Source organism: Macaca thibetana, chromosome X (genome assembly GCF_024542745.1).
Source record: "Macaca thibetana thibetana isolate TM-01 chromosome X, ASM2454274v1, whole genome shotgun sequence".
Lineage (NCBI taxonomy): Eukaryota > Metazoa > Chordata > Mammalia > Primates > Cercopithecidae > Macaca > Macaca thibetana.
Genome location: NC_065598.1, coordinates 18,410,011 through 18,435,082, shown reverse-complemented (window position 1 = coordinate 18,435,082; position 25,072 = coordinate 18,410,011). Strand labels below are relative to the sequence as shown.

The following is a 25,072-nucleotide window of genomic DNA, read 5'->3' as shown; positions in this document are numbered from 1 at the left end:
GGGAAATGCAAATCAAAACCGTAATGAGATTCCATCTCATGCCCTCTGGGATGGCTATAATCAAAATGATAGACAATAACAAGTGTTAGAGAGGATGTGGAGAAACTGGAACCTTCATCCATTGCTAGTGGAAATGTAAAATGGTGCAGCCACTTGGGAAAACAGTTTGGGACTTTCTTAAAATGTTAAACTTGATTAAGAGTTAGCTTATGACTCAGCAGTTCCACTCCTAGGTATACACTTAGGAGAAATAAAAACATACATGCACAGAAAAACTTGTATGTGATGGTTCACAGAAGGATTATTCATAATAGCCAAAAAGTGGAAACAACCCAAATGTCCATCAACTTATGAATAAATACAATGTGTATATCCATATAACGGAATATTATTCAGCAACAAATAGATGTTGAGTACTGATACATGCTACAACATGGATGAGCCTCCAGAACATTGTGCTGAGTGAAAGAAGCCAGACACAAAACATCACTTATGTGTCCATTTCTACAACATGTTCAGAATAGGCAAATCTGTAAAGACAGATAGCTGACTGAGGGTTGCCTAAGGCTGTTAGGTGGCACAGGGTGGCTACAGAAGGGAGTGGGGAGTGATGCCAATAGGTATGTAGTTTCTTTCTCAGATGATGAAAACGTTCTAAAATTAGATTGTGATGCTAGTTGTACAACACTGTGAATATACGAAAAACCATTGAATTATACAATTTAAATGGGTGAGTTACATGGTATGTGAATTGTATCTCAATAAAGCTGTTTCAAATATAGTGATGAATTCCAAGAGAATCATGTGGTCTGCTTGTGAAGGTAAAGTCACTCTTTATCTATATATTGTAAGCGGCAGCATGCACGCTGGTGTCATTGTTGCCACTGCAGTGAACACCCTGATTACCTACCTGTTCCCATTCATGCTTTGGTAAGTGTTCAATAGGAGATCCATTTGTTTTGATTCTTCCATGTGCATTAAAAGTCACACCTACTTTATTGTGCTTCGAGTCAGTGTCATTGTCTCTGTTTGTTTCCGTTGGTGGTATCAGCACAGATTTCATCTATAAAACAAATTCATGCTTTAGTCCATCCCTCTGCTTATTCTGTTGCATACAGAGACTTCAGTCCCAGTTGGGATTCTTTCTATATCGTGGTGCCACAACCCAGTGAAAAACACACGGTCACTTTTTGCATCTCACCCACCTCCTACATCTCACTTATCCACTGATGTCTGTAAAGTGGGTCTGTTACAATCTGTTGGTACATTTTTCAATTACAGACATTGCCCTATAAAGAAAGAGTTTCTGTGTTTCATTGGAGTTTCTCTGTAGGTGTTAAACACATTCTGTGGCATCCACACAGAAAATGGACGATGCTAAGGTAGGGGCAACTAGTCTCCTATTGAGCCTTTATCTAGCCATAGGATTTTCAGGAGTTCAGAAACACCTCTTAAGAGGGTGGCTGCTGTGCATTTTGTTATGCTTTCCAGAAGAAATGAGAAAAGATACATGTGTCCAAGAAAGTTCTTAAAGGAGACATAGGTTGAAAACTTCAGAAGCCCTTCAACCTAAATGTATTGTGGTTCTCAGCCTGACTCTGCCAGCCATTGACGATGTTCTCCAATCCCGGCAACAAAACTGCTGTGTTTCTTTGGAAAACAAAATGTCTTTCTGATAGGGCATCAATTACTAGAATCCCTCTTGTTCCCTTACACAAGCAGAGACTGTGATTTTATACTTGTTTCTTTGTAGCACCATCTCTTTAAACAAAACAATGTTAAACAATACTTCTGTTATACTAGTGGCCATAGTTCAGTGATAGACAAATTCTCTGTGGTAGGTACTTAGTTTCTTTTACAAACTAGAGTGTGTAGGAAATCTTACCTTTATTTTTCAAAAATGAAATTGAATCTTATTCTGAGGTCCTGTCTCATTGAGCTAGGTAGAAATTCAAGCTCAGCTATTGCTAGCTAGTTCACAGCCTACCTGCCCTGTCTCCTGCCAGCAAATGTCCCCATTACGGGCAGAGCAGAATATTCTGGGAGGACCCTCTGGACTTGGGTCCACACAACTCACTTCTTTTTTTTTTTTTTTTTTTTGGTAGAGATGGGGTCTTGCTATGTTACCCAGGCTGGTCTGGTCTTGAACTTCTGGTCTCAAGTGATCCTCTCACTTCGGCCTCACAATGTGCCAGGACTATAGGCATGAGCCACCTTCATTCTTTAGTCCCTCTGCGTTGACCCCCCTCAACCTGCCCACCTTACAAAATACCTTAAATGAACCTAGATTAGAGGTTGTCATCAAATTCCCCCAACCCTTCCCCTCCCCTGTTAACAATGATACCATGGTGACCACCGGTGTAAATCAGGAAGTACGGTCCCTCCTGCCACAGAGGGTTGGAGGGTCCTATGGGATGGGAAAGTGGGGGTTATAAAATTGGACTGGAAAAATCTACTTTTATGTCTCATCTGATAGAGTTCCAAATGGTTGAACCTATAATTTTCACTATAGTTCAACGATATTTAATACAACAAGTGTGTGTTACCAGTTCAACCTCACCCAAGGAAAGGTAGAAGACACAAACAATATACAAGTTGAATTTCTATCTTTAAAGCCAGTCTTATGAGCAGGTAGAACAGTGATCCCTGAAGGAGGTGAAACTTTAGGTATCTTGAGAAAATTGCTGGCCCACAAACTCCTCCCCAGGATCTGTATTGGTGACTGAAACACAAACCTCAGAATCAAATATCAGGAAAAAAGAAGAGAGAACTGGAGGAGAGAGCTATATGTTTAGTAGTATATGCCATTTTCTTCCCTTCCCTTCCCTTTTCTTTTTTTTTTTTCTTTCTTTCTTTTTTTCTGAAATAGTGTTTTACTGTCGCCCAGGCTGGAGTGCAGTGGCTTGATCTTGGTTCACTGCAGCGTCAGCCTCCTGGGTTCAAGTGATCCTCCCGCCTCAGCCTCCCAAGTAGCTGGGATTACAAGTGTGTACCACCATGCCCAGCTATTTTTTTGTATTTTAGTAAAGACAGGGTTTCACCTTTCTGACCAGGCGGGTCTTTTTTTTTTTTTTTTTTTGAGATGGAGTCTCGCTCTGTCGCCCAGGCTGGAGTGCAGTGGCCGGATCTCAGCTCACTGCAAGCTCCGCCTCCCGGGTTTACGCCATTCTCCTGCCTCAGCCTCTGGAGTAGCTGGGACTACAGGTGCCCGCCACCTCGCCCGGCTAGTTTTTTTGTATTTTGTAGTAGAGACGGGGTTTCACTGTGTTAGCCAGGATGGTCTCGATCTCCTGACCACGTGATCCGCCCGTCTCAGCCTCCCAAAGTGCTGGGATTACAGGCTTGAGCCACCACGCCCAGCTACCAGGCGGGTCTTGAATTCCTACCCTCAAATGATCCGCGTGCCTCAGCCTCCCAAAGTGCTAGGATTACAGGTGTGAGCCACCAAACCTGGCCACCATTTTCTTCATATAGGTAATTACATTTAATCATCCCAACAATCCAATATGGTAGGTATTTTTATCTTCAGTTTATAAGTGTGGAAACCAAGGATTAAAAACTTCAGTATGTTGCCCAGTCACCCAGGAAGTGGCAGAGGCAGGATGTTAACCTAGTTCTGTCTGTCTAATGTTACAGCCTCACAGTCTTTACTATGTTAAGGTGGCTCTCAACTTGGGATCTCCACAGAGCTAGTGAGGGACATCCCAGAGGCACCTTCTCAATATCTCAAAAAGCCCTTGATAGACCTGGCTGCTCAGGCTAACTTCAGGAAAGCAAAAGTTTTCAATCTGATCAATTGGAAGAGGCTGCCATGACTGATTAGCACTGTAGTCATAGGGCAGGTGGCGATAGAGTGTGGCATTCATGCCCTGTGTTTGCCAATATTTGACTGACAAAGACATCATGTTCCCTTGTGCTCTTGGCTAGAATCTAATCCACTCATTATGTTAATACTGACTATTATATCTTGATCAAAATGTCTTATTGGCTTGACTACTCACTGATATAATGGGAAAGGTACCTTAAACTTAGAGTGGGCTTAAATTTTATTGCAACTGGGTTTTGTTGCATTTTTTTGTTTGTTTGTTTGTTTGTTTTGAGACAAGGTCTCTCTGTCATGCAGGCTGGAGTGCAGTGGTGCAATCATAGCTCACTGCAATCTCAAACTCCTGGGTTCAAGCAGTCCCCATGCTTCAGCCTCCCAAGTAGCTGGGACCACAGGTGTGCACCACCACTCCTGGCTAATTTTTTTCTTTTTTGTAGAGCTGAGGTCTTGCTATGTTGACCAGACTGGTCTCAAACTCCTGGTCTCAAGCGATCTGCCCACCTCAACCTCCCAAAGTGCTGGAATTACAGGGGTGAGCTAGCATGCCTGGCTGCAACTGGGATTTTTCTTTTTTTAAGAGTAAAAGGAGGTACTATTAATAATTACAACAGGACAACAGATATAAGCCAGGACGCACCATCATCAGTTGGTGAGGTGGGAAAGGGTGGTATGTAAAATCACCACAGAATCAGGAGAGGGCTGTAAAAAACTTTCTATTCAGTTTTTTTTTTTTTTTTTTGAGACGGAGTCTCGCCTTGTCGCCCAGGCTGGAGTGCAGTGGCGCGATCTCAGCTCACTGCAAGCTCCACCTCCTGGGTTCACGCCATTCTCCTGCCTCAGCCTCCCGAGTAGCTGGGACTACAGGTGCCCACCACCACGCCCGGCTAATTTTTTGTATTTTTAGTAGAGACAGGGTTTCACCATGTTAGCCAGGATGGTCTCAATCTCCTGACCTCATGATCCGCCTGCCTCGGCCTCCCAAAGTGCTGGGATTACAGGTGTGAGCCACCGTGCCCGGCCTCAGTTTTGTTTTAGGTTTGCCCTGCTTTGATCTTAAATCTCTCAGGAGATAGTTAATGAATATTAAATACTTACTACATCCCAGGTGCTGGGGTTTTATCAATGGACTAGAAAAACAGAGGAAGATAATAAACAAACAGTACCACAATTTCTTACTTAAATTTGGTAACTGTGATGAAAGATATGTACAAGGGGCTTGACAGTATATAAAAGGGGATCTCATCTGGTCTGGAGGTCAGACTTATTAAACTTTAATTAAAAAGACGGGAGGATGCTAGCAACAACGTTCTCATTCACATGTGTATAAAGGTATAAAGGATCCAAAAAGTCAAGGTGCCGCTGGGGTCACATTTCTGTCTCTATCAGATTAAATTCCAGCTCTAGACGCCCCCCGCCCAGGTTGGTTGGAAGTTGATGATCAGTCCTGAGGGGTAACAGTTCAGGTTTCCCACTAGGACCATAGAGCATCATCTGGCTCCACTGCTATTACTGGTCCTCAACCCATGTGGCGCCCCCTACACCTCTAGCCTAAGGGCTTCCTCTTGGCCCAGGTAGAGGAGGAAGACAACTCCAGTGACCCTGTAAGACCCGTCCAAGGAACCCTTCACGAGGCGTGAGATCTTCACAGGCACCACATTGCCACTTGTCTCAGAGGTTCCATACTAGTTCCCGCTCTGCTTGTATTTAGCATGATTATTTAAACATTTCAAAAAATATTTCCAAAAAAATTATCCTAAGTTATTTGATGTGTATTATGTGGGAAATCATATCAATTCAGAAATAAATTGCACTTATATAAGTGATTTCACTTATATAAGTACCTAGAGTAGTGAAATTCATAGACAGAAGGTAGAATGGTGGTTGCCAGGGGCTGGGAGAGGGGAGACTGGGTAGTTAGTGTTTAACGGGTCCAGAGTTTCAGTCTGGGATGATGGAAAATTCTGTAAATAGATGGTAGTGATGGTGATGGTTGCATAACAATGTGAATATACTTAATACCTCTGAACTATACACTTAAAAATGGTTACAGTGGCAAGTTTTATGTTATGTATATTTTACCACAATATAAATGAATGAATTGAGATTTTAATTTTAAAAATCAGGAATTTTCACTTTTAGAAACGACATAAAATGCCAACATTTCCTCATTTTTCCACCCTCAACATGAATTTAAATTTTTTTTCCATATATAGAAGTTACCCACTTAGTTCTTTATCATGCAGTCATAGATTTTTCTTAAAATGTATACTTTTATATACTCTAATAAAATCTATAATCTTTTTAGAGTTACAACCACTAAAACACAAATCAATTCAAAATAATAAATGAAGAGGTACGTATTCCCTTCTAAATCCCTGAGAGAAGATTCATGCCGACATTACTTCTTACTTTGTTCCTCTCTACACGGTGGAGTAAATTCAAGTCTGTGGTCTCTGATATCCCACCATGGATGACCAGGATTTCATTGTCAACGATTGTACCGATTGGGAGCCAGGCATAGAGTTCTTCCAAGATTTGTAAGATTCTTTTTCCATGTAGCTGTAAGTAAGAGCTTGAGTAAGTTTTGTTTTTCTGATAGGTTCAGTTTATTGAATAGTCCCCATGTATGGACAAAAAGTAATGGTTTTCAGGCCACTCAAAGGAAGTCAGCAAGGAGTCACTAACCAGTTAGCATGTATTTATCACGTCTTTTTATTCTGTGTGTGTGTGTGTGTGTTTTTTTTTTTTTTTTTGAGATGGAGTCTCGCTCTGTTGCACATTGGAGTGCAGTGGCGCCACCTTGGCTCACTGCAACTTCTGCCTCCCAGGTTCAAGTGAGTCTCCTGCCTCAGCCTCCCAAGTAGCTGGGACTAAAGGCGTGTGCCACCACGCCCAGCTAATGTTTGTATTTTCAGTAGAGACGGGGTTTCTCCATGTTGGCCAGGCTGGTCTCGAACTCCTGACCTCAGGTGATCCGCCCACCTCAGCCTCCCAAAGTGCTGGGATTACAGGTGTGAGCCACTGTGCCCGGCCCTTTATTCTGTATTTTTGATACTATGACATCTTGGGGCCTTGCTGACTCTGAAGGAGAGACTGTCCCTCCCAGGGCTAGCTAATTCCTAGATAGTCAATGACTCGCCCTTCATAAGCAAACCAAGCAATGGAGAGCCCACACCCCAGCTACCTTCTTTATGGAGCTCTCACACTCCTCCTCCTGGGGCCAGGTACCAGACAACTAGGGACAACCTCTGTGGCCCAGAGCAGGCTGAAATTACTCAAACTGGTCAGTCCTAAACCAGATTACACTCAGATGCTTCCCTCCGCCCTCTGTCCTACAAAAACCACAATCAAGGCTCTCAACCGTGTTTTCCCCTTGCTCCCTCTGCCTTCTTTTTTTTTTTTTTTTGAGACGGAGTCGCACTCTGTTGCCCAGGCTGGAGTGCAGTGGTGCGATCTCGGCTCACTGCAACCTCTGCCTCCCGGGTTCAAGCTATTCTCCTACCTCAGTCTCCCGAGTAGCTGGGATTACAGGAGCGTGCCACCATGCCCAGCTAATTTCTATATTTTTGGTAGAGAGAGGGTTTCACCACGTTGGTCAGGCTGGTCTTGATCTCCTGATCTTGTGATCTGCCTGCCTCAGCCTCCCAAAGTGCTGGGATTACAGGTGTGAGCCACCACACCCAGCCTCCCTCTGCCTTCTGACCAACTCTGGTGCTCCCCCACGCGGTCCCCCAGGGTGGCGTGTAGTGCCTCCCTTTTCCAGAGAACTGTAAATAAAAATCTCTTCCTTCATGACAGTCATTTCTATGTCTGCATGTTTTACCACACCTAAGTAAAACAAATCCTTGGTACCTTTAAAGCGATGAAATATGTATCTATGCTAAAACTTACACAAAACTCACAATGAAAAAGTGTGGCTTAATCCAGAAAGAAAATATAAGACTTTACTGTGGCCAGGGCTTCCTGCTGTGCTTGTATTTTATTGGCATGCATTCTGACTAGCTGGCCTATCACCTTTCCTAAAGCATCAATCTGGTCTTTCTTGGCTCTTTTTAAATTTCTCCATAGAAACAGCAAAATGAATACTAAAAAAAAAAAAGAAAAAGAAAAAGAAAAAAAAAGGATGTCTTACCTTATATTTATGCAAAATTTCTTTCGTGAAGCCATACCTAAAAAGAAATGGGATTTAAATGATTTGATTGTTGATAACGCCTGCTTCCATGAGTCATGCAAAAAGGGGGGTCCTTGGCATCTCAGTATCACAAGCACCAAGAACTCAAGAAACCAGAGTTCAGTTGGAAGCGTTACTTACCTGAGTCTTTGCTACACATGACTGGAAAGCATAAAAGCAACCAATGACATCATCCCTACCCTCAAGGAGCTTATAGTATAGCTGGGTAAAGAAGATAGATTTCTGTGAAACAATTATAAGACAACTTAAGAAATATATGGTAGGCACAGGTTGTGTAAATGTTACAAGTATGCAGAGAAGCATGCTGTGGTAGCTGGGGGAAGCTGTGTGGGAGAAGACTTTTCATTTAGATAGAATTTCTCAGACATCCTATACAGTAAATGATTGGAAAAAAGAAAAGACTGAACAAAGATAAAGGCCTAGAAGGTAACAAGTTGGCTTGTTATGCTCTCTCTGATATAGATCCCATAATGGTATTGAGGATTTTAATAGAAAGTGTCAGGAATCTTAATGCCTGAATAGTAGTAGTGAAGGGAGATTCAATGATGACAATATTTCTGTTACTCTTCCTTGCTTTGGGATAACAGTACATGCACTTAATATCCAACACTGTGAAGATGAAATGCAATACACTCACTCTAGCTTTCCATGGAAATCATGTCACATCAGGCTTCTACAGTGTAACGTTATGTTTTCTCAGATGAATTCCATTCGGTACTCACCAAAGGTGTCCACACTGTTTAATCCAATGGATACCTTGCAGTCCTCACCTTTCTCGCCCTCTCTGAAACACTAAATATAGCTGACTCTACCATCCTTCTAGAAAACTTTTCTTCCCTTGGATTCTGTGACCATAAACTCTTTGGTTTTCCTCCTGGCTCTTCTGAGCCTCTTTTGCAAGCTCTCCTCTACTTCACCTTAAATGTGGCGGTTCCTTCAGATTCCATCCTAGGCTCTCTTCTCCCCTCACTTTCTCCTTTGGGAATCTCATCCCTGCCCAGGCTTTCAGTTATTATCTAGTGTCAATACCACAGGATGATGTTCCAGGCCACACTTCATTTCTGATCTCTGGACACATATGTACACTCAACTGCCTACTCAATAGTACTTCAAATCAGCTTACCCCAAACTGAATTCATCATTCCCCCTCATCCCAACCTCTATCCTCTTTCCACACATTCCCAATATCACTGAATGATGCACTGTACCCCCAAACTCAAGCTGGGAACCTGGAGGCCACCCTTGATTCCCTCCTCTTTTTTTTTTTTTTTTTTTGAGATGGAGTCTCACTCTGTAGCCCAGGCTGGAGTGCAGTGGTACGGTCTCGGCTCACTGCAAGCTCCGCCTCCCAGGTTCACACCATTCTCCTGCCTCAGCCTCCTAAGAAGCTGGGACTACAGGCGCCTGCCACCACACCTGGCTAATTTTTTTGTACTTTTTAGTAGAGACGGGGTTTCACCGTGTTAGCCAGGATGGTCTTGATCTCCTGACCTTGCGATCCGCCCACCTCGGCCTCCCAAAGTGCTGGGATTACAGGCATGAGCTACCATGCACAGTCGATTCCCTCCTCTTTCAGCTCCCCCATATCCAGTTACTGAGCCTTAAATCATCATTGCCTAAATTCCTCTTGAATCTATTTCTTTGCATCTCCATCACCACTACCCTAGTCTAAATGAGAACCCATTATCTATCCCTTTAACCTTCAACTACTTCCTAATTGACCTGCGTGTATTCACTCTTGCCCCTCTCCAACTCTCTCCCCCTACTGCATTTTAAAACACAAATTTTATGACATTCTTCGGTGACATTCTCTTGTTCTAGGAAGTCCTTCCAAATTCCTTTGAACCATCCAATCATTTCTTTTTTTTTTTTTTTTTTTTTTTTTGTCGCCGGGGCTGGAGTACAGTGGCCGGATCTCAGCTCACTGCAAGCTCCGCCTCCCAGGTTTACGCCATTCTCCTGCCTCAGCCTCCCAAGTAGCTGGGACTACAGGCGCCCGTCACCTCGCCCGGCTAGTTTTTTTGTATTTTTTTTTAGTAGAGACGGGGGTTTCACCATGTTAGCCAGGATGGTCTCGATCTCCTGACCTCGTGATCCGCCCGTCTCGGCCTCCCAAAGTGCTGGGATTACAGGCTTGAGCCACCGCGCCCGGCCATATCCAATCATTTCTTATGTCTCCAGCCCTATCAGGCACCACCCTGTCCCTCAGTCTATGCTCCTGCCCTCCTGAACTTCTTTCACAACTAAACAGTCTTGTCCTGAGCTCTGCATAAGTTGTCCCCTCACTGTGGAACACTGTTTCCCATCCCCCTCTATGGCTCTTTCTTGATTGCCTAATTCATTCTTCAGCTGTCAGGCTAATGCCATATTTCTATGGGGGAACCTTCCATCATCCCTCAGACAAGGTTGGATTCTCCCTTTACAAACTCATCACACTTGAAAAACCTGCTCAACATGCGTCTTCCCTGCTAGATGTAAGCTCTATGAGGGCAGGGGCCATGTCTCCTTCATTAACCATCATAGACACTAGATAAATATGATAGGCAATAAGGATAAACAGCATGCCTAAATTAAAGTATTGAGCTATATTTTATATAATGGGCCTCTGATAATAGTCCTGGGATTTTTTTCCTTCATGGTTTTAGCATTTGCTTCCATACCTTGAGAATTAGAATTGAAACTCTGTACTCAAGCCAGGTGCCAAACTGCCCCAAAGACAAAACTAATCAGTTGTTGAGCTTTATCAAGGCACCCAAACGCCCAGGACCAAAAGCATGAGACATGCCATATCTTCCACTGTCCTAGAGCAAACTGATTTCTGTTTTTCATAAAACAAGAGATTTTTTTTAAAGAAGGAAAAAAGAAGGGAAAAGGGAACATTTGTCACCTACTGTGCCTTCCAGCAAAGATTCTTAAACCATCTAACCAATCTTTATTCCTCAAGTTTCCGGTGAGTTAGATAGTTGAAATGCTGTGTTTGTAAATATGTTTATGTGAAACAATGCCAGAAGCAATTACCGTGTCATAAAACAATACACGCATTGGTGAAAAACATGGAACTAGTTTCTGAGACAATATCTGAGGCAAGCCAAGAGTAGTAACAGAACGATTCCATCCAAGTATGCTCGAAGAACCTTCCACACCTCCAAACCCGGCCTCACACACCTATCCAACACACAATTTAGCCTGTGAAGGTCGGGCATGGGAGCAAGAGAAAGAACATAATAGAAGGGAAAAGAATGGACAGAACTGGAAGAAAAGATAGGAAGGGAGTTTCAGGGCAACTGATACTCAGCAGACGAATGGGGGTGGTGAAAGGGGTAAGAACTGAAGTCCTCCTTGAGATCCCCCTCATCCCTCTTCCAATACACTCACTTGTATCTCTGTTAGGAACTAAATATGACAGCATTTTCCAGAGTGTGAAACTTTTAAAAGAGAAAATCTAAAGGCCTGGGTTACCTCAGATTCATCATAAAATCTTCGTGGTTCCCTCTGTTCAAGTGCAGGTCATTGGGGTAGACAAGAAAACTCACACACAGGATTATTAGGATCTCTATGGAGTTCTTTCCTCGATCTACAAAGTCACCATTAAAAACGTATGGGTTGCTCTCTGAGGGGAGACCATTCTGTGGAAGGAGGAGAAGGGAAAAAACAAGGAATTAAAAGAATATACTTTTAAAGTAAGGCTGTGTACGTAACATCCCTGTTAATATGCAGAAAAGAGGCTGAGTCAGATTCTTCCACCAGGAAACATCTCCCCTCTTGCTTGAGCCAGTTTTACTCTTCCAGGACAAGCATCTCCTGCAAAGGCCCTGAAAGTGACAAATCTGCTCAAGAATGCAAGATTCCAGGGAGGATGGGGTGGTGCTAATTCTACCCACCACCTACTATGAGTTTCCTCTGAAAGGAGCAGGTATTTGTCCTATCAAATATGGCTATTCTCACCTCTTCCTTCTCTGAAAAGAGGGAAACTTCTATCCAAGGAAGAACACCAAACTAAGAGCCAGAAATCTTTTATTCTAAGGGGCCCTATGGTCAGCTCCTTGGGGCTGTGATTCCCCCAATCTGCAAAATGGGGATGGCACTACATCCCTCCCCAGATCACCTGGGAGAATGGAGATGAAAGCACTCAGGCAAGTGAAGGGTGCGGTGTGATGTGGCTGAGCAGGTCAGAGGTACTGCCAGCCAGCAACTACAGCAGGTCTGCAGAGCCCGTGTACATTCTCAGTGACCACTGACCGGGCCATATCAGTTTTTAAGTATTTTTAATATCACTCTTGAGTATGAGATAATACTTTTAAATATAGCATTAGCATGAAAAGCAGCAGAGATCAGAACAAAGGTCTGGTCTTTAAAATAGCTACTAATTCATTTAGTCTTATACTACAAAACTCTAAAACAAAACAAACATATGTAACCTGGTTACATTTTCTCCATGTCATGTTTGATAAGGAGAGGGCCATTTCCCTACTGCATGGCTTCTACTGCATAATAGACAAATTCAAATGTTTTAAAAATATATTACAAAGAGACAAATTTAACTACTCATATATAAAAATGCATGTCCTCCTTCAAAAAGGTTACTTTCGCCAGGCATGGTAGCTCATACTTTTAATCCCAGCACTTTGGGAGGCTGAGGCGGGCAGATCACTTGAGGTCAGGAGTTTGAAACTAGCCTGGCCAATGTGACAAAACCCCATCTCTACTAAAAATACAAAAATTAGCCAGGCATGGTGGTGTGAGCCTATAATCCCAGCTACTCAGGTGGCTGAGGCAGAAGAATCGCTTGAACCTGGGAGGCAGAGGTTGCAATGAACCAAGATTACACCACTGTACTCCAGCCTGGGCAACAGAGAAAGACTATGTTTAAAAAACAAAAAAAAAAAGAAACAAAAAAAACAAAAGAAGAGAGAAACAAAATGGCTACCTTCAGGAAATAATACACATATTCTAGTAATAGTAATCTTTTTCAAATGATTTTCAAATTTCTGTTTCATTAGATTTCCAACTACATTTAAAAATCTTATTACTTTATACTCAATATCCTATTATGTATACACATTTTTAAATTGCTCATATCAGCATAATAGAAATAATTGAAAAAATATAATACAGGTTATAGCATATAATTTAGGGATTCTAGAAATCAGTTATACAATGTAACATGTTCTGAAGGCAATTGCAAACAAACAAATAAACAAGCAGTGGCATAGTGTGATAAGAAGGTGAATTCTCTGGTCCAGGTCCATTCATTACCCATGTGTCCTTGGGCAAGTGATGTAACCTTTATGAGCTGTAGTTTTCTTATCTGTCAAGTGTGGATGATAACTTCCATACTTACCACACAGGGCTATTTTGGAACTCAAATGAAAACATGTGTATAAAATTGCATTAAAATGGTAAAGCAACATACAAATTAAGAGACTTATTTTATTATGACCAAGTTATTTCTAATTCTAAGATTCCAATATTTTCTTTCTTTCTTTTTTTTTTTTTTTTGAGACAGAGTTTCACTCTTGTTGCCCAGGTTGGAGTACAATGGCGTGATCTTGGCTCACCGCAACCTCCGCCTCCCAGGTTAAAGTGATTCTCGATTCTCCTGCCTCAGCCTCCCGAGTAGCTGGGATTACAGGCACCTGCCACCACGCCTGGCTAATTTTGTATTTTAAGTAGAGATGGGGTTTCACCACATTGGTCACACTGGTCTCGAACTCCCGACCTCAGGTCATCCACCTGCCTCAGCCTCCCAAAGTGTTGGGATTACAGGCGTAAGTCACTGCATACAGCGCCAATATTTTCTTATGTATTAATTCATATAACCTTATTCACACTGGGCTTAGTGTAAACCAGTTGCAAAAATATAGGCTATTGTTCAGCAAAATGTAAAGAAGGCTGGGCATGATGGCTCACACCAGTAATCCTAACACTTTGGGAAGCCGAGGTGGGTGGATTGCTTGAGCCCAGGAGTTCAAGATCAGATTGGGAAACATGGCGAAACCCCTTCTCTACAAAAAGTACAAAAAAATTAGCCAGGTGTGATGGTGTACACCTGTAGTCCCAGCTGCTCAGGAGGCTGAAGTGGGAGGATCGCCTGAGGCCAGGTAGGTCGAGGCTGCAGTGGAGCTGAGATCACACCGCTATATTCCAGCCTGGGTGACACAGTGAGACCCTGTCTAAAACAAACAAACCAACCAACCAACCAACCAACCACAAAGAAAAGGGGAAGGATTCTGCATCTCTGATCTCTGTTACTCTTCCTTCCCCCAGCCTTCAGCTGTCTAGGGTGAGTAAGCTGGAGGAACCTGAGGACTGTTGAAGGACTCTGTTGGCCCAGGTCTGAAGGGGGCTAGAGGAGCAGCGGCAGGGAGCCCTGGGGTGGAAACATGGAAGAACTAGGCCTGAGGGGACTGTGGACACTTGATTAACGGGGTGGCTCTGCCTCAGAGCGTGTGTGTGGTCTTGGTTTGGAGGCAGGGGAAGCTGAAATGTTGGATCCTACTAGAAAAAGTACAGGAAGATGTCTTTCACATCCCTGAAACGAAAAGAACAGATCGCTTGCATTCAGGGGTACCTAGAAACACAGACTTCTTTTCACACTCGATGCGGTGTAGAAACTGTTGTGCCTCCAACTATGGGAAGGCTTAATCTAGCTTAAGCAGAAAATAGAAAATGGAAATAAGCTAGTACCTAAGAGGATCCGGCAACTAGAGAGAGACAGACCAATCAGATCTACTAAAGCAGATGGTTGCTAATAAGACAGGACTACTGGAGGAAACAGAAAACTAGTTTATTTTTAAAGTAATAAGAAGAACATACAAGAAAGAACAAAAACTTATTAGTTCTTGGCACTAAGAATATACTATACAAACTTAAAATATCAGTGGGTTGGCCGGGTGCAGCGGCTTATGCCTGTAATCCCAACACTTCGGGAGGCTGAGGTGGGCAGATCACTTGAGGTCAGGAGTTCAAGACCAGGCTGGCCAACATGGTGAAACCCCATCTCTCCTGAAAATATTAAAAAATGGCCAGGCGTGGTGGCACACACCTGTAATCCCAGCTACTCAGGAGGGTGAGGCTGAGGCAGGAGAATCACTTGAACCTGGGAGGTAAAGGTTGCAGTGAGCTGAGATTGAGCCAGTACACTCCAGCCTGGGCAACACAGTGAGACTCTATCTCAAAAAAAAAAAAAAAATCAATGAGTTAAAGGTAACTAAAAGAAAGAATGGTGGTGAAAATACATTATTGACCTGAAAGAGCAAGCAGATGAAAAATCTCTCACACAGAGTAAAATCAAAATGATGAAAATCAGGAAGAATAAATAAGAGACTAGCATTCAAAGCCAAGAGACTTAATATGCCAATAATAAGCATTCCAAAATCAGGAAAAAGGAACAGATGAAGAGGCAATAATTACAAAAATAAGAGAGAACATTTTCTATGGTTAAAAAAAAGACTTCAATTTGAAGCTTGAAACATGACTTCTACACACAATTGATGGGGCAAAATCCCTACTACCTGGTAAAAAGATTAGAAGAGGCCACGGAGAAAGAACGAGTTACAAAAGGAAAAGAAATCAGCATAGCATCAGACTTCTCGTCTATAGTAGTGGGAGGTAGGAGATGGTAGAATAAAATCTACAAATTAAAGAGGAAAAAGGACTTTGAATCAAGATTTCTACAGTGGCCAAGACATTAAGTTCTCAGGGTGATAGAAAAATACTTGCAGATGTGTAAGATATCAACCATCACCAACAACATAAATGCTCAGGGTGAAAGACAGACATGCAAATATGTAGTATTTAATATCACAAAACAGCTAACATATATCGATTGCTTGTTATGTACCAGGCACAGTTTTAGGTGCTAGGAACACAGAAGTAAACAATACAAAGTCCCTGTATTCGAGGAGCCTGCATTCACAGAAGATAGCATCCACATTCCCCACTGAGGAAAACACTCAACAAAACACTCTAACTAAATAACCATACTAACAATTAAAAGTCCTCAAGCCAGGGAAAGATCAAGAGGGAAGAATACAGATGTGAACAATGAATCATTAAATATATAATTATATATAAATCAATATGACAATATGAAACTTGCATTTAAGTACTAAGCAAGGATTCTAGAAGTAGAAGAGACATGCTATGAAGGAAAACCTAATAATGGTCAAGACTAAGCATATGGTATGAGCAATAGCTAGGATTTACAGGGGAGGTGAGAGGAGAAAAATAAAATGCTCTAGAAATCTTAACTGAATGGGGGACATGAAGTGTGTAAACAGAGAGAGAGAGAGAGAGGATCACAGTGGAAGAATAAAGTTATAGCTATTTGAGAAATACACACATACACATTATTTACTAGAAATATCAGAAGTGGGAAGGTAAGCACTAGTGAATGGAAAAGCAGAGTAAAAATTCCAAATAAAACAATAAAAAATAAAACTTCACCAAAACAGCAAAAAGGAAAAGGGTGAAACAAAGTGAAATAGCAAAGTAGAAGGAAAAATTTCAAATATATCTGTTGTTATACTAAGTGTGAATGGGTTAAATTCTCTCATTAAAATACTAAGATTACCAGGCTGTGTTAAAATACAAAACCCAGGTATATATTGTTCATGAGAAATATACGTTAAAAAGTAGATAAGAGAAGGTTAAAAACAAAGTAGATGCAACAAAAAGAAAGCAAGAATGGAAATGTCAATACTGGGCAAAGTTTGAGTTTAAGATTAAAGTTCTAAACAGGATCACAAAGCAACATTATGTCATAATAAAAGGCACTTTATGAAAAAAATACAACTCATGAACTTGTATTCAATAAACAAAAGAACTCATTTTTGCTTCATATATTTAACTACTAAATGCAAGAAGAAATTGTTTAAAAATATACAGAGTGTTATTCAGACTGAATTACTGCTTTAAAATAATGTCCATAAATTCTTTGGCTCTCTGTTTACAAGGTGAAGCCTAATTTGCCTCCTCTTGAGTGCAGGCAAGACTTACCGACTTGCTTCTCATGAAGAGAAAATAAAAGCAAAAGTGATGCTGTGCAACTCTGGAGACTAAGTTATAAAAGACACTGCAGCTTCCTGCATGCTTTCTTTCTTGGATCACTCACTTTGGGGAAAGCCAGCTGCTCTGTCACAAGAATAATCAGGCAGCCTTGTGGAGAAGCCCATGTGGCTGTTCTGCCAACAGTCAGTGAGGAACTGAAATGCTGTGTCTACAGCCACATGAGTGAACCATCTTGGAAATGGGTCCCCCAGCACAAATCAACCTTTCAGATGACTGCAGCCCTGGCCAATAGTTTGACTGCCACCTCATGAGAGATCTTGAGCCAGAATCCATCCAGCTAAGCTTGACCCAAATTTTTGACCCACAGAAACTGTGAGGTACTAAATGTTTATAGTGTTAAGTCATTAAGCATTGGGGTAATTTGTTGTACAGCAACATATAATATACATATTTAGGTATATATAATAGAAAAAATATGGGAAAATTGAATACACAACCAATAAACTTGATTTAATAGATATATGAAGAACTTTGTGTATTACAAATAAGAGAATACAGCTGACCCTTAAACAACACAAGTTTGAATTGCATGGATCCACTTATATGTGGCTCTTCTCCCTCTGCCACCCCTAGACAGCAAGACGAATCCCACCTCTTCCTCCTCCTCAGCCTACTCAACATGAACATAAAGACTTTGGTGATGATCCACTTCCACTTAATGAGTAGCAAATATATTTTATTTTTTTATATATATATATATATATATATATATTTTTTTTTTTTTTTTTTTTTGAGAGAGAGTTGCTCTGTCACCTACACTGGAGTGCAGTGATGCAATCTCGGCTCACTGCAACCTCTGCCTCCCAGGCTCAAGCGATTCTCTGTAGATTCTCAAGTGAACCCCTACCTCAGCCTCTGTAGTAGCTGGGACGACAGGCCTGTGCCACCACACCTGGCTAATTTTTGTATTTTTAGTAGAAATGGGGTTTCGCCACATTGGCCAGGCTGGTCTCGATCTCCTGGCCTCAAGTGATCTGCCCACCTCGACCTCCCAAGGTGCTAGGATTACAGGCATGAGCTACTACACCTGGCCTAAGATTTTCTTAATAATATTTTTTTCTCTAGCTTACTTTATTGTAAGAATACCGTATATAATGTATATAACATACAAAATATGTGTTCATCAACTGTTTATGTTATTGCTAAGGCTTCCAGCCAACAGGAGGCTATTAGTTGTTAAGTTTTGGGGGAGTCAAAATTATATGTAGATTTTCAACTGTGTGGGGAATTGGTATCCCTAACCCCAGCACTGTTCAAGGCTCAACTGTATAATTAATTTTTTATATGTCCATGGAGCTTTTATGAGAATCAGTATCATACTTGACTTCAAAGAACTCTTCAGAAATTCAAAATACGAAAAATGTCACAGGATACATTCTCATAAAAATGTGACTAGAAAAAAAAGTCTAGCTCCTTGAATTAAGATTCTTGGAAATTAAAAATTATCATCTTAATAAGTATTGTATCAAAGAGAAAATTAAAAGCAAAATTACAAGTGCAATAGAAAGTCTAATTAAAACTAAAATCAGAAAAGATGTGTAGCCTTAAATACCTTCGTTATTAAAGACGTTCATGAAAGACGGTATTCATCTTAAGAAATTAGAAAAAGAACAATAAAACCCATCAAATAAGAAGAGCTGAAACTAAGGAAATAGAAACAAAATAAAAAGGATAATTTGGGTTTATATAAGCCCAAATTTTATTGGTTCTTTCTTTGAACCAATTTCATGATTTCCTTGAAAATCATCAATTTCCTAGCAAAACTGATTCAAAAGAAGAGGAAAACATGAACAGTACACTGGCCCCATGTGGCTTTTTAGCAGAACTCTATTTCAATTTTCATGAGCAAATAGTTTTAATGTGACTTAAATCCATGATGCCCAACCTTGACTGCACATTAGAATCACCTGGGTGACTGCAATGTATAGCCAAGTTTGAGTTTGCAACCCAGGGATTCAAATTATTATAAATAAGAGAAAAAGATGAAAATCTCTCTAACTCATTTTATGAAACCAGTATAACCTTAATTTCAAAATTTGAGGAAAGCATCCAATAGTCTAAAATTGTATTCATTATGTTTGAATGGTAAATACACTTTCTATTGCGATGACAGATTTTCTTGTTTTAAAACTTCTTATCTCCAGTTAAACCAGAATTTGTTGTGGGTAAATTCTTTGCTACCTCTGTGACATCTTATTTCACCTCTACTATGGGCAAAGAGCAACGAATGTCTTCAGTTAAACCTCATTTTAAGCCCCAAATAGTAATGGTCAACTAATCTATCCACCTTATGCAGCACACTTGACACTAAACAAGTTTTAACCTTTTCAGAAAATCTTCAAGATTTTCTTCAAGAATCTCACACGTCTTCAAGAGATTAAGACTTGTGATAATAAAGCTCATTCAACAGAGTAAGTCACCATCTCTGAAAGTGATTCTAAAAGGAGTCCTGAATGTATACTGAACTCCTTTCAGTGTTAAGCCCCTCAAGACAACCGCATCAAAGAGGGCAAGACTCATTTGGATGTGTAAGATCTGCCCTGTTGTTCCAGGATTAGTCATATTACTTTATATAGTTTGGGTTTGAATCCACTTTAGTCTTAGAGTAATAAGGGAACTAAAAAGCACACAGGATGATGAGGAACTAGTCTCCTGGGACGTGAGTGTCTAGGATATTTCGGCTTTCGGCTACTGACATTCCTCTGGGTTTCCTTCAAAGAAGCAAAACCTCATGCCATAAAATACGCTCCACCCAGTTCTAGTAAACGAAATCCTCTGGCTCATTCTGCAGCTAATATGCAACAAACCATCTATGACATGGTGATTAAGCTGACAGATACAGAAAGTCCAGAGTAGCTACAACTCTGAACTGCAGTCAGATGACCTGTAGGGGGAAAAAATAGCAGACCATAATTAATTAACTTAAACAGAGACAAAAACCAGATGTTTACCTACAGTCTCGCCTATTTCCTACGGAAGCATTTTACAACAGACGTCTGGAAGTTATCCCAATGAATTCGGACATTTCCTGAAGGCACATCAAACAATAAGCTCTGATCAACTCCACGTTAATTTTTTTCTTCTGCAGACCCTATTTCAGAGGTTTGTTCTGATTGTAACATACTACCTTCACCGCAAAAGGAAAAAAAAATTGGCCACTTTTGCAGTGTAAAGCATTTCAGTGATAGAAAATAAAGAAAATGTTTGACTACCTTCACAGCTGGAAAATTATGGGTGTAAGGGGTGGAGGATGGTGGGGAAGAGAGAAAGAAAAGGAAAACAAGGCAGCAGGGCTTCTCCTGGATAGCATCGGGATGGTACCCATAGGGTTATGAGTTCATTAGCATCTCTCTGTTCACACGCATCTCTTTTTCAGCGACAGGAGGTCGCCACTCATGGCATCAATTTAACAAACTAATTTGGTGATACTTGATCTAAAATTTCAAGTTTTCTATTCAGTGAGGGAAAAAGATCTTGTAATTTTACTAATCTGAGGCTCTGAATGAAGTATTTCAAATTGGTCACTCTAATTAAGCAAAAGGGCTGATTAAAATTAACCTTTTCAGAAAATAAAATCTAAAAATATGACCTAACTAATGATATGTAAATTGCTTCACTTGATGATAAAATCATATTTGAAGCCATGTAAAGTTGAGATGCCCTTTTAGCAAAGGTCTGTTGTGGTTAGGAGTGTGGTACCCAGCGGGGAAGAGTCCTTTTCAAACCCAGATGCGATTCTGAGCTGAAAATGTTTCCCTTAGTATTAAGGTGCTAGCTGATACAATTTTTAAGGACAACCAAATATTGAAGAAATCAAAATCTCAAAACGATCAATGAAGAACAATATAAATCCCACCATTTATTGTAGGGCACTACAAAAAGTGTGTGAGAATAAAATCTTTCATGATCCTCCAGAACTTCCCTTCATGATTAAGGCATCACTAAATTACTAAAATTCTTTGAAGAGATCATCAGAAATGTCATCTCTTCCAGAAAGTCTTCCATAAGGTTAGGTGCTCTGCCAATGGGTTCTCTTAGAGCTCCATGCTGATCCCAATCATAACATGTCCAACCCTGAACCATCTTGTCTTTTTATCAGCCAATCTTCCCCACTAAACCGTGATGTCTTTGGGGCCAACAACTGTGTTTTAGTCATACTGTATTGCCAACCCTTAGTAGAGTGCCTCATTCATAATAGGTATTTCATAAATCCACGTGAAATCAACTTTGTATTCATCTTTGTATGGTCTTTTAGTTTTTATATGATACCTTAAACACTATAGGGACCAGATAAAAGTTTACTGAATGAATACATTAGTAGACAGATTCACTTTTGCATATGGTGAGTCTGAACCAAACCAACCACCTGGATGAAAAGAGTAACATGGTGAGGCCTCTCAGTGACCCTACATTAGAACAGTCTCTCAGGCTGTGCCCTTGGTTGGCTTTGGGCCAGCCCCAGCCTTAGAGCCTATTCATGCTATGCTGTATAAAAGAACTGATGAGGAAGAAAGTGTCTAGCAAACCACCAATTGAGATGATGGTCCATCACTCTTTTGAGTGATGGAGAGAATCAGTTAGTCATAGTATAACATAAACTTTGGTCACTTATAGCTCCAAAAATCTGCAACAGGATGTAGTTTGCCAAACTATTCCCCACAATTCAAAATCTATTGCTCTTAAAAACAATAGTAAAATAAAGATAAGTAAAAGCACCGCCACTAACTACTTCTAAACAAAAGATTAGGAGCCTGTGGTTACACCGATGTGACTCAATTGTAGCTTCTACCAATGAACCAGAGTCAGGTACGACAATGTAATTGGGATTCAATCAGTTGTTGATGAATTGATTAGTACAAAGTATTACAGTGAGAAACAAAGACCATCACAGAAATTCTACCATTTCCCAAAGCAATCAAGTGATTGCTTAGGTCATAGTTATGCACCTCCTGTAATCTGAGCAGGCAATCTTCGTGTGTGATGCTACCAAGAGAAATCCACCCCCCCACCCCCCTCACTGCTCTCCTCCTTTGAGATGTACTTCTTCCTTTCTTCCTTATCTATTTTTACGGCCCATTACTCTTTTCTTAACAAAGCTTTCTCTTTTTTCATGCTCTCTCATCCTCCTATGACTAAGACCCAATATCCTCATTCGTACTATAAGCATTGCTTAAATGGATTTTCCAGATCACTGAAGCTTATTCCTTTGAAAGCTAAAATGCCTTTAAAAATTACTTTAACCATTTTGGTTGGAAGTTTTTAAAATGTGCCATTTGCTCCCTTTACTACTACTACTTCTTTTTTTTTTTTTTTTTTTTTCAGATGGGGTCTCCCTCTGCTGCCCAGGCTGGAATGCAGTGGTACAATCTTGGCTCACTGCAACCTCCGCCTCCTGGGTTCAAGCGATTCTTCTGCCTCAGCCTCCTGAGTAGCTGGGACTACAGGTGTGTGCCACCATGCCCAGCTAATTTTTGTATTTTTAGTAGGGACGGGATTTCACCATATTAGCCAGGCTGCTCTTGAACTCCTGACCTCGAGATCCACCTTCCTCAGCCTCCCAAAGTGCTGGGATTACAAGCCACGTGCCTGGCCCCCTTTACTTCTTAAGAGTATACACCTTATAACTTGAAACTCTCTTGACCTTGCAGGCTCATCAGTCTACACATCCCCTCAGGCACTTCCGAGAAGGCAAGAACTCTCTTCCCTACACTCCACAGCTCCAGATCGCTGAGTATTAGTATTTCAGTTTTTTATCTCATTTTTGGAGTTCTGTCTTTTAATTTTTTTTTTTTTTTTTTTTTTTTTTTGGAGACAGAGTTTTGCTCTTGCTGCCCAGGTTGGAGTGCAATAGCGCAATCTTGGCTCACTGCAACCTCCGCTTCCCAGGTTCAAGTGATTCTCCTGTCTCAGCCTCCCAAGTAGCTGGGATTACAGGCATACACCACCACGCCTAGCTAATTTTTTTTGTATTTAGTAGAGAATGGGGTTCCACCATGTTGTTTGGGCTGGTCTCGAACTCGACCTCAGGTGATCCACCCACCTCAGCCTCCCAAAGTGCTGGAATTACAGGTGTGAGCCACTGTGCCCGGCCAGAACTTTTAAATTTTCATTGCTGTCATTATCTCTGATTTTCCCTCTTCCCCTCCCACTCCCTAATCTACTGTGGGGTGGGTAGTCAGACAGGCAAATTCACATGAACCTTGTGTGAGAGAAGGTTTTATTGATACTGGTTCATGGGTCTTTGAGTAAGGGGCCTAAGGCCTGTCCTGTGAGTAAGGTTCATTGGATTTGTGTCAACAATTTCAAGCGTTCAGAGACCCTTTTTACTTAATTCTGGGTTTGGGACATATGAGTGGTAAGTGAAGGTAAGTAAAGTAGACTGAAGTTTGACATCAGGATAGGTGGGTATCACTGTCATTTATATTTATATAGAAACACTGTTTCCAGAACAGCTTGTATTCATGCTTTTAGGCTGCAGTACATGCACGCAAACTATCATCATTCTGCAGTTAAACTGCAGACAAAAATAAATGAGACAGAAAAGGGCAAAATGCTGACTTCGGTAAACCCAGAGATCATCAGATGGCCGGGGCTTCCTCAGATATCTCCGTGTCCCAGCCTTTCATTTTCCTGCTTTTAACTTAGGACATTCTTTTGCTATAAGCTAAGCGACTAAGCACCATCACCCCCAACCTCTACACTACCTTTCCAGTTTTGTGTGTGTGTGCGTGTTTTTTTTTTTTTTTTTTTTTTTTTAGACAGAGTTTTGCTCTTTTCCCCCAGGCTAAAGTGCAATGGCACAATCTTGGCTCACTGCAACCTCCACCTCCCGGGTTCAAGTGATTCTCCTGCCTCGGCCTCCTGAGTAGCTGGGATTACAGGCACGCACCACCATGTCTGGCTAATTTTTGTATTTTTAGTAGAGATGTGGGTTTCATCATGTTGACTAGGCTGGTCTCGAACTCCTGACCTCAAGTGATCCATCCACCTCAGCCTCCTAAAGTGCTAGGATTACAGGTGTGAGCCACTGTGCCCGGCCTTTTTCCTTTTTCTAGATAAATGAAAGTAATGTATTTATTCACTTATTATAAATTCCTTTAAAATAATAATATAGTTTCCGGGTTTTCTGCTGTACCACGGTTGAAAATACTAATGATATTGTTGATGAGCTATTTTCCCCACTGCTTTATCATTGTTGCTATTTTCTTTTTTTAAAAATAAACTTTACCATGTACATTTAAGGTATAACGTATCATGATGTTACAGAATACATACATATAGTAAAAAGGTTACTAAAGTGAAGCAAATTAATATATCCATCATCTGACATAGTTACCCATTTTTTGTTTTTTTGTGGCAATAGCAGCTACAATCTACTCATTTGACATGAATCCCATATATGGTACAATTTTATTACCTATAGTCCTCATGTTGTACATTAGATCTCTTTTCAGTTCCTTAAAGTGGAAACTTGCTGTCATCAATGGCTCTTCCCTCGGTTTCCCCCCTTAAACCAGGCAGTTTCGAGATTCTGGTGTATGTGGTTCATTCCACGTCCAAGATGCATTTTACCTTCTTCTCACTCACGCCTGCCAGAATTCTAATCCATGGCTCTTGCACACTTCTGTTTTCCAGACATCCCTCTCACCTCTCTACCCAAATCCATCCCAAATATAATAGTGACCTAGTCTTTCATCAGTGGGCTAGCAATCTCCATTTCCCTAGCACTGTCATTGGTTAGCTCTCCAAATATATCTTGCTTGCATTTGAATGCTATATTTTCACCTTTAGTTCCTTTTATAGTACTTCTTACCACCCACCTCCTCCTGTTCAATCTTTACATTAGCACCTTCCAGTTTTATATGCTCCATATAGTTTTGCAGACAGAATTAAAGAAATATGTTAGAATTCTCTTTTCTCATCTGTCTACTCCAGAGTCCTATCCCTGATCACACTTTCACACGAAATAAAGAAATTTTCTT

General features: G+C 41.0%; 1 protein-coding gene across 1 annotated transcript in view; it reads right to left on the bottom strand.

Annotated features, from left to right (window-relative positions):
• The window catches only part of PPEF1 (protein phosphatase with EF-hand domain 1), a 149,607-nt gene that overhangs the window by 37,911 nt on the left and 86,624 nt on the right, over positions 1-25,072 (bottom strand). Inside the window, exons 11-14 of the mRNA XM_050776640.1 lie at positions 11,478-11,644; positions 7,959-7,995; positions 6,236-6,385; positions 911-1,063 (exon numbers count right to left, since the gene is read on the bottom strand). Coding sequence (XP_050632597.1) covers positions 911-1,063; positions 6,236-6,385; positions 7,959-7,995; positions 11,478-11,644 — 507 coding nt within the window. The remainder of the gene's footprint in view (positions 1-910; positions 1,064-6,235; positions 6,386-7,958; positions 7,996-11,477; positions 11,645-25,072) is intronic.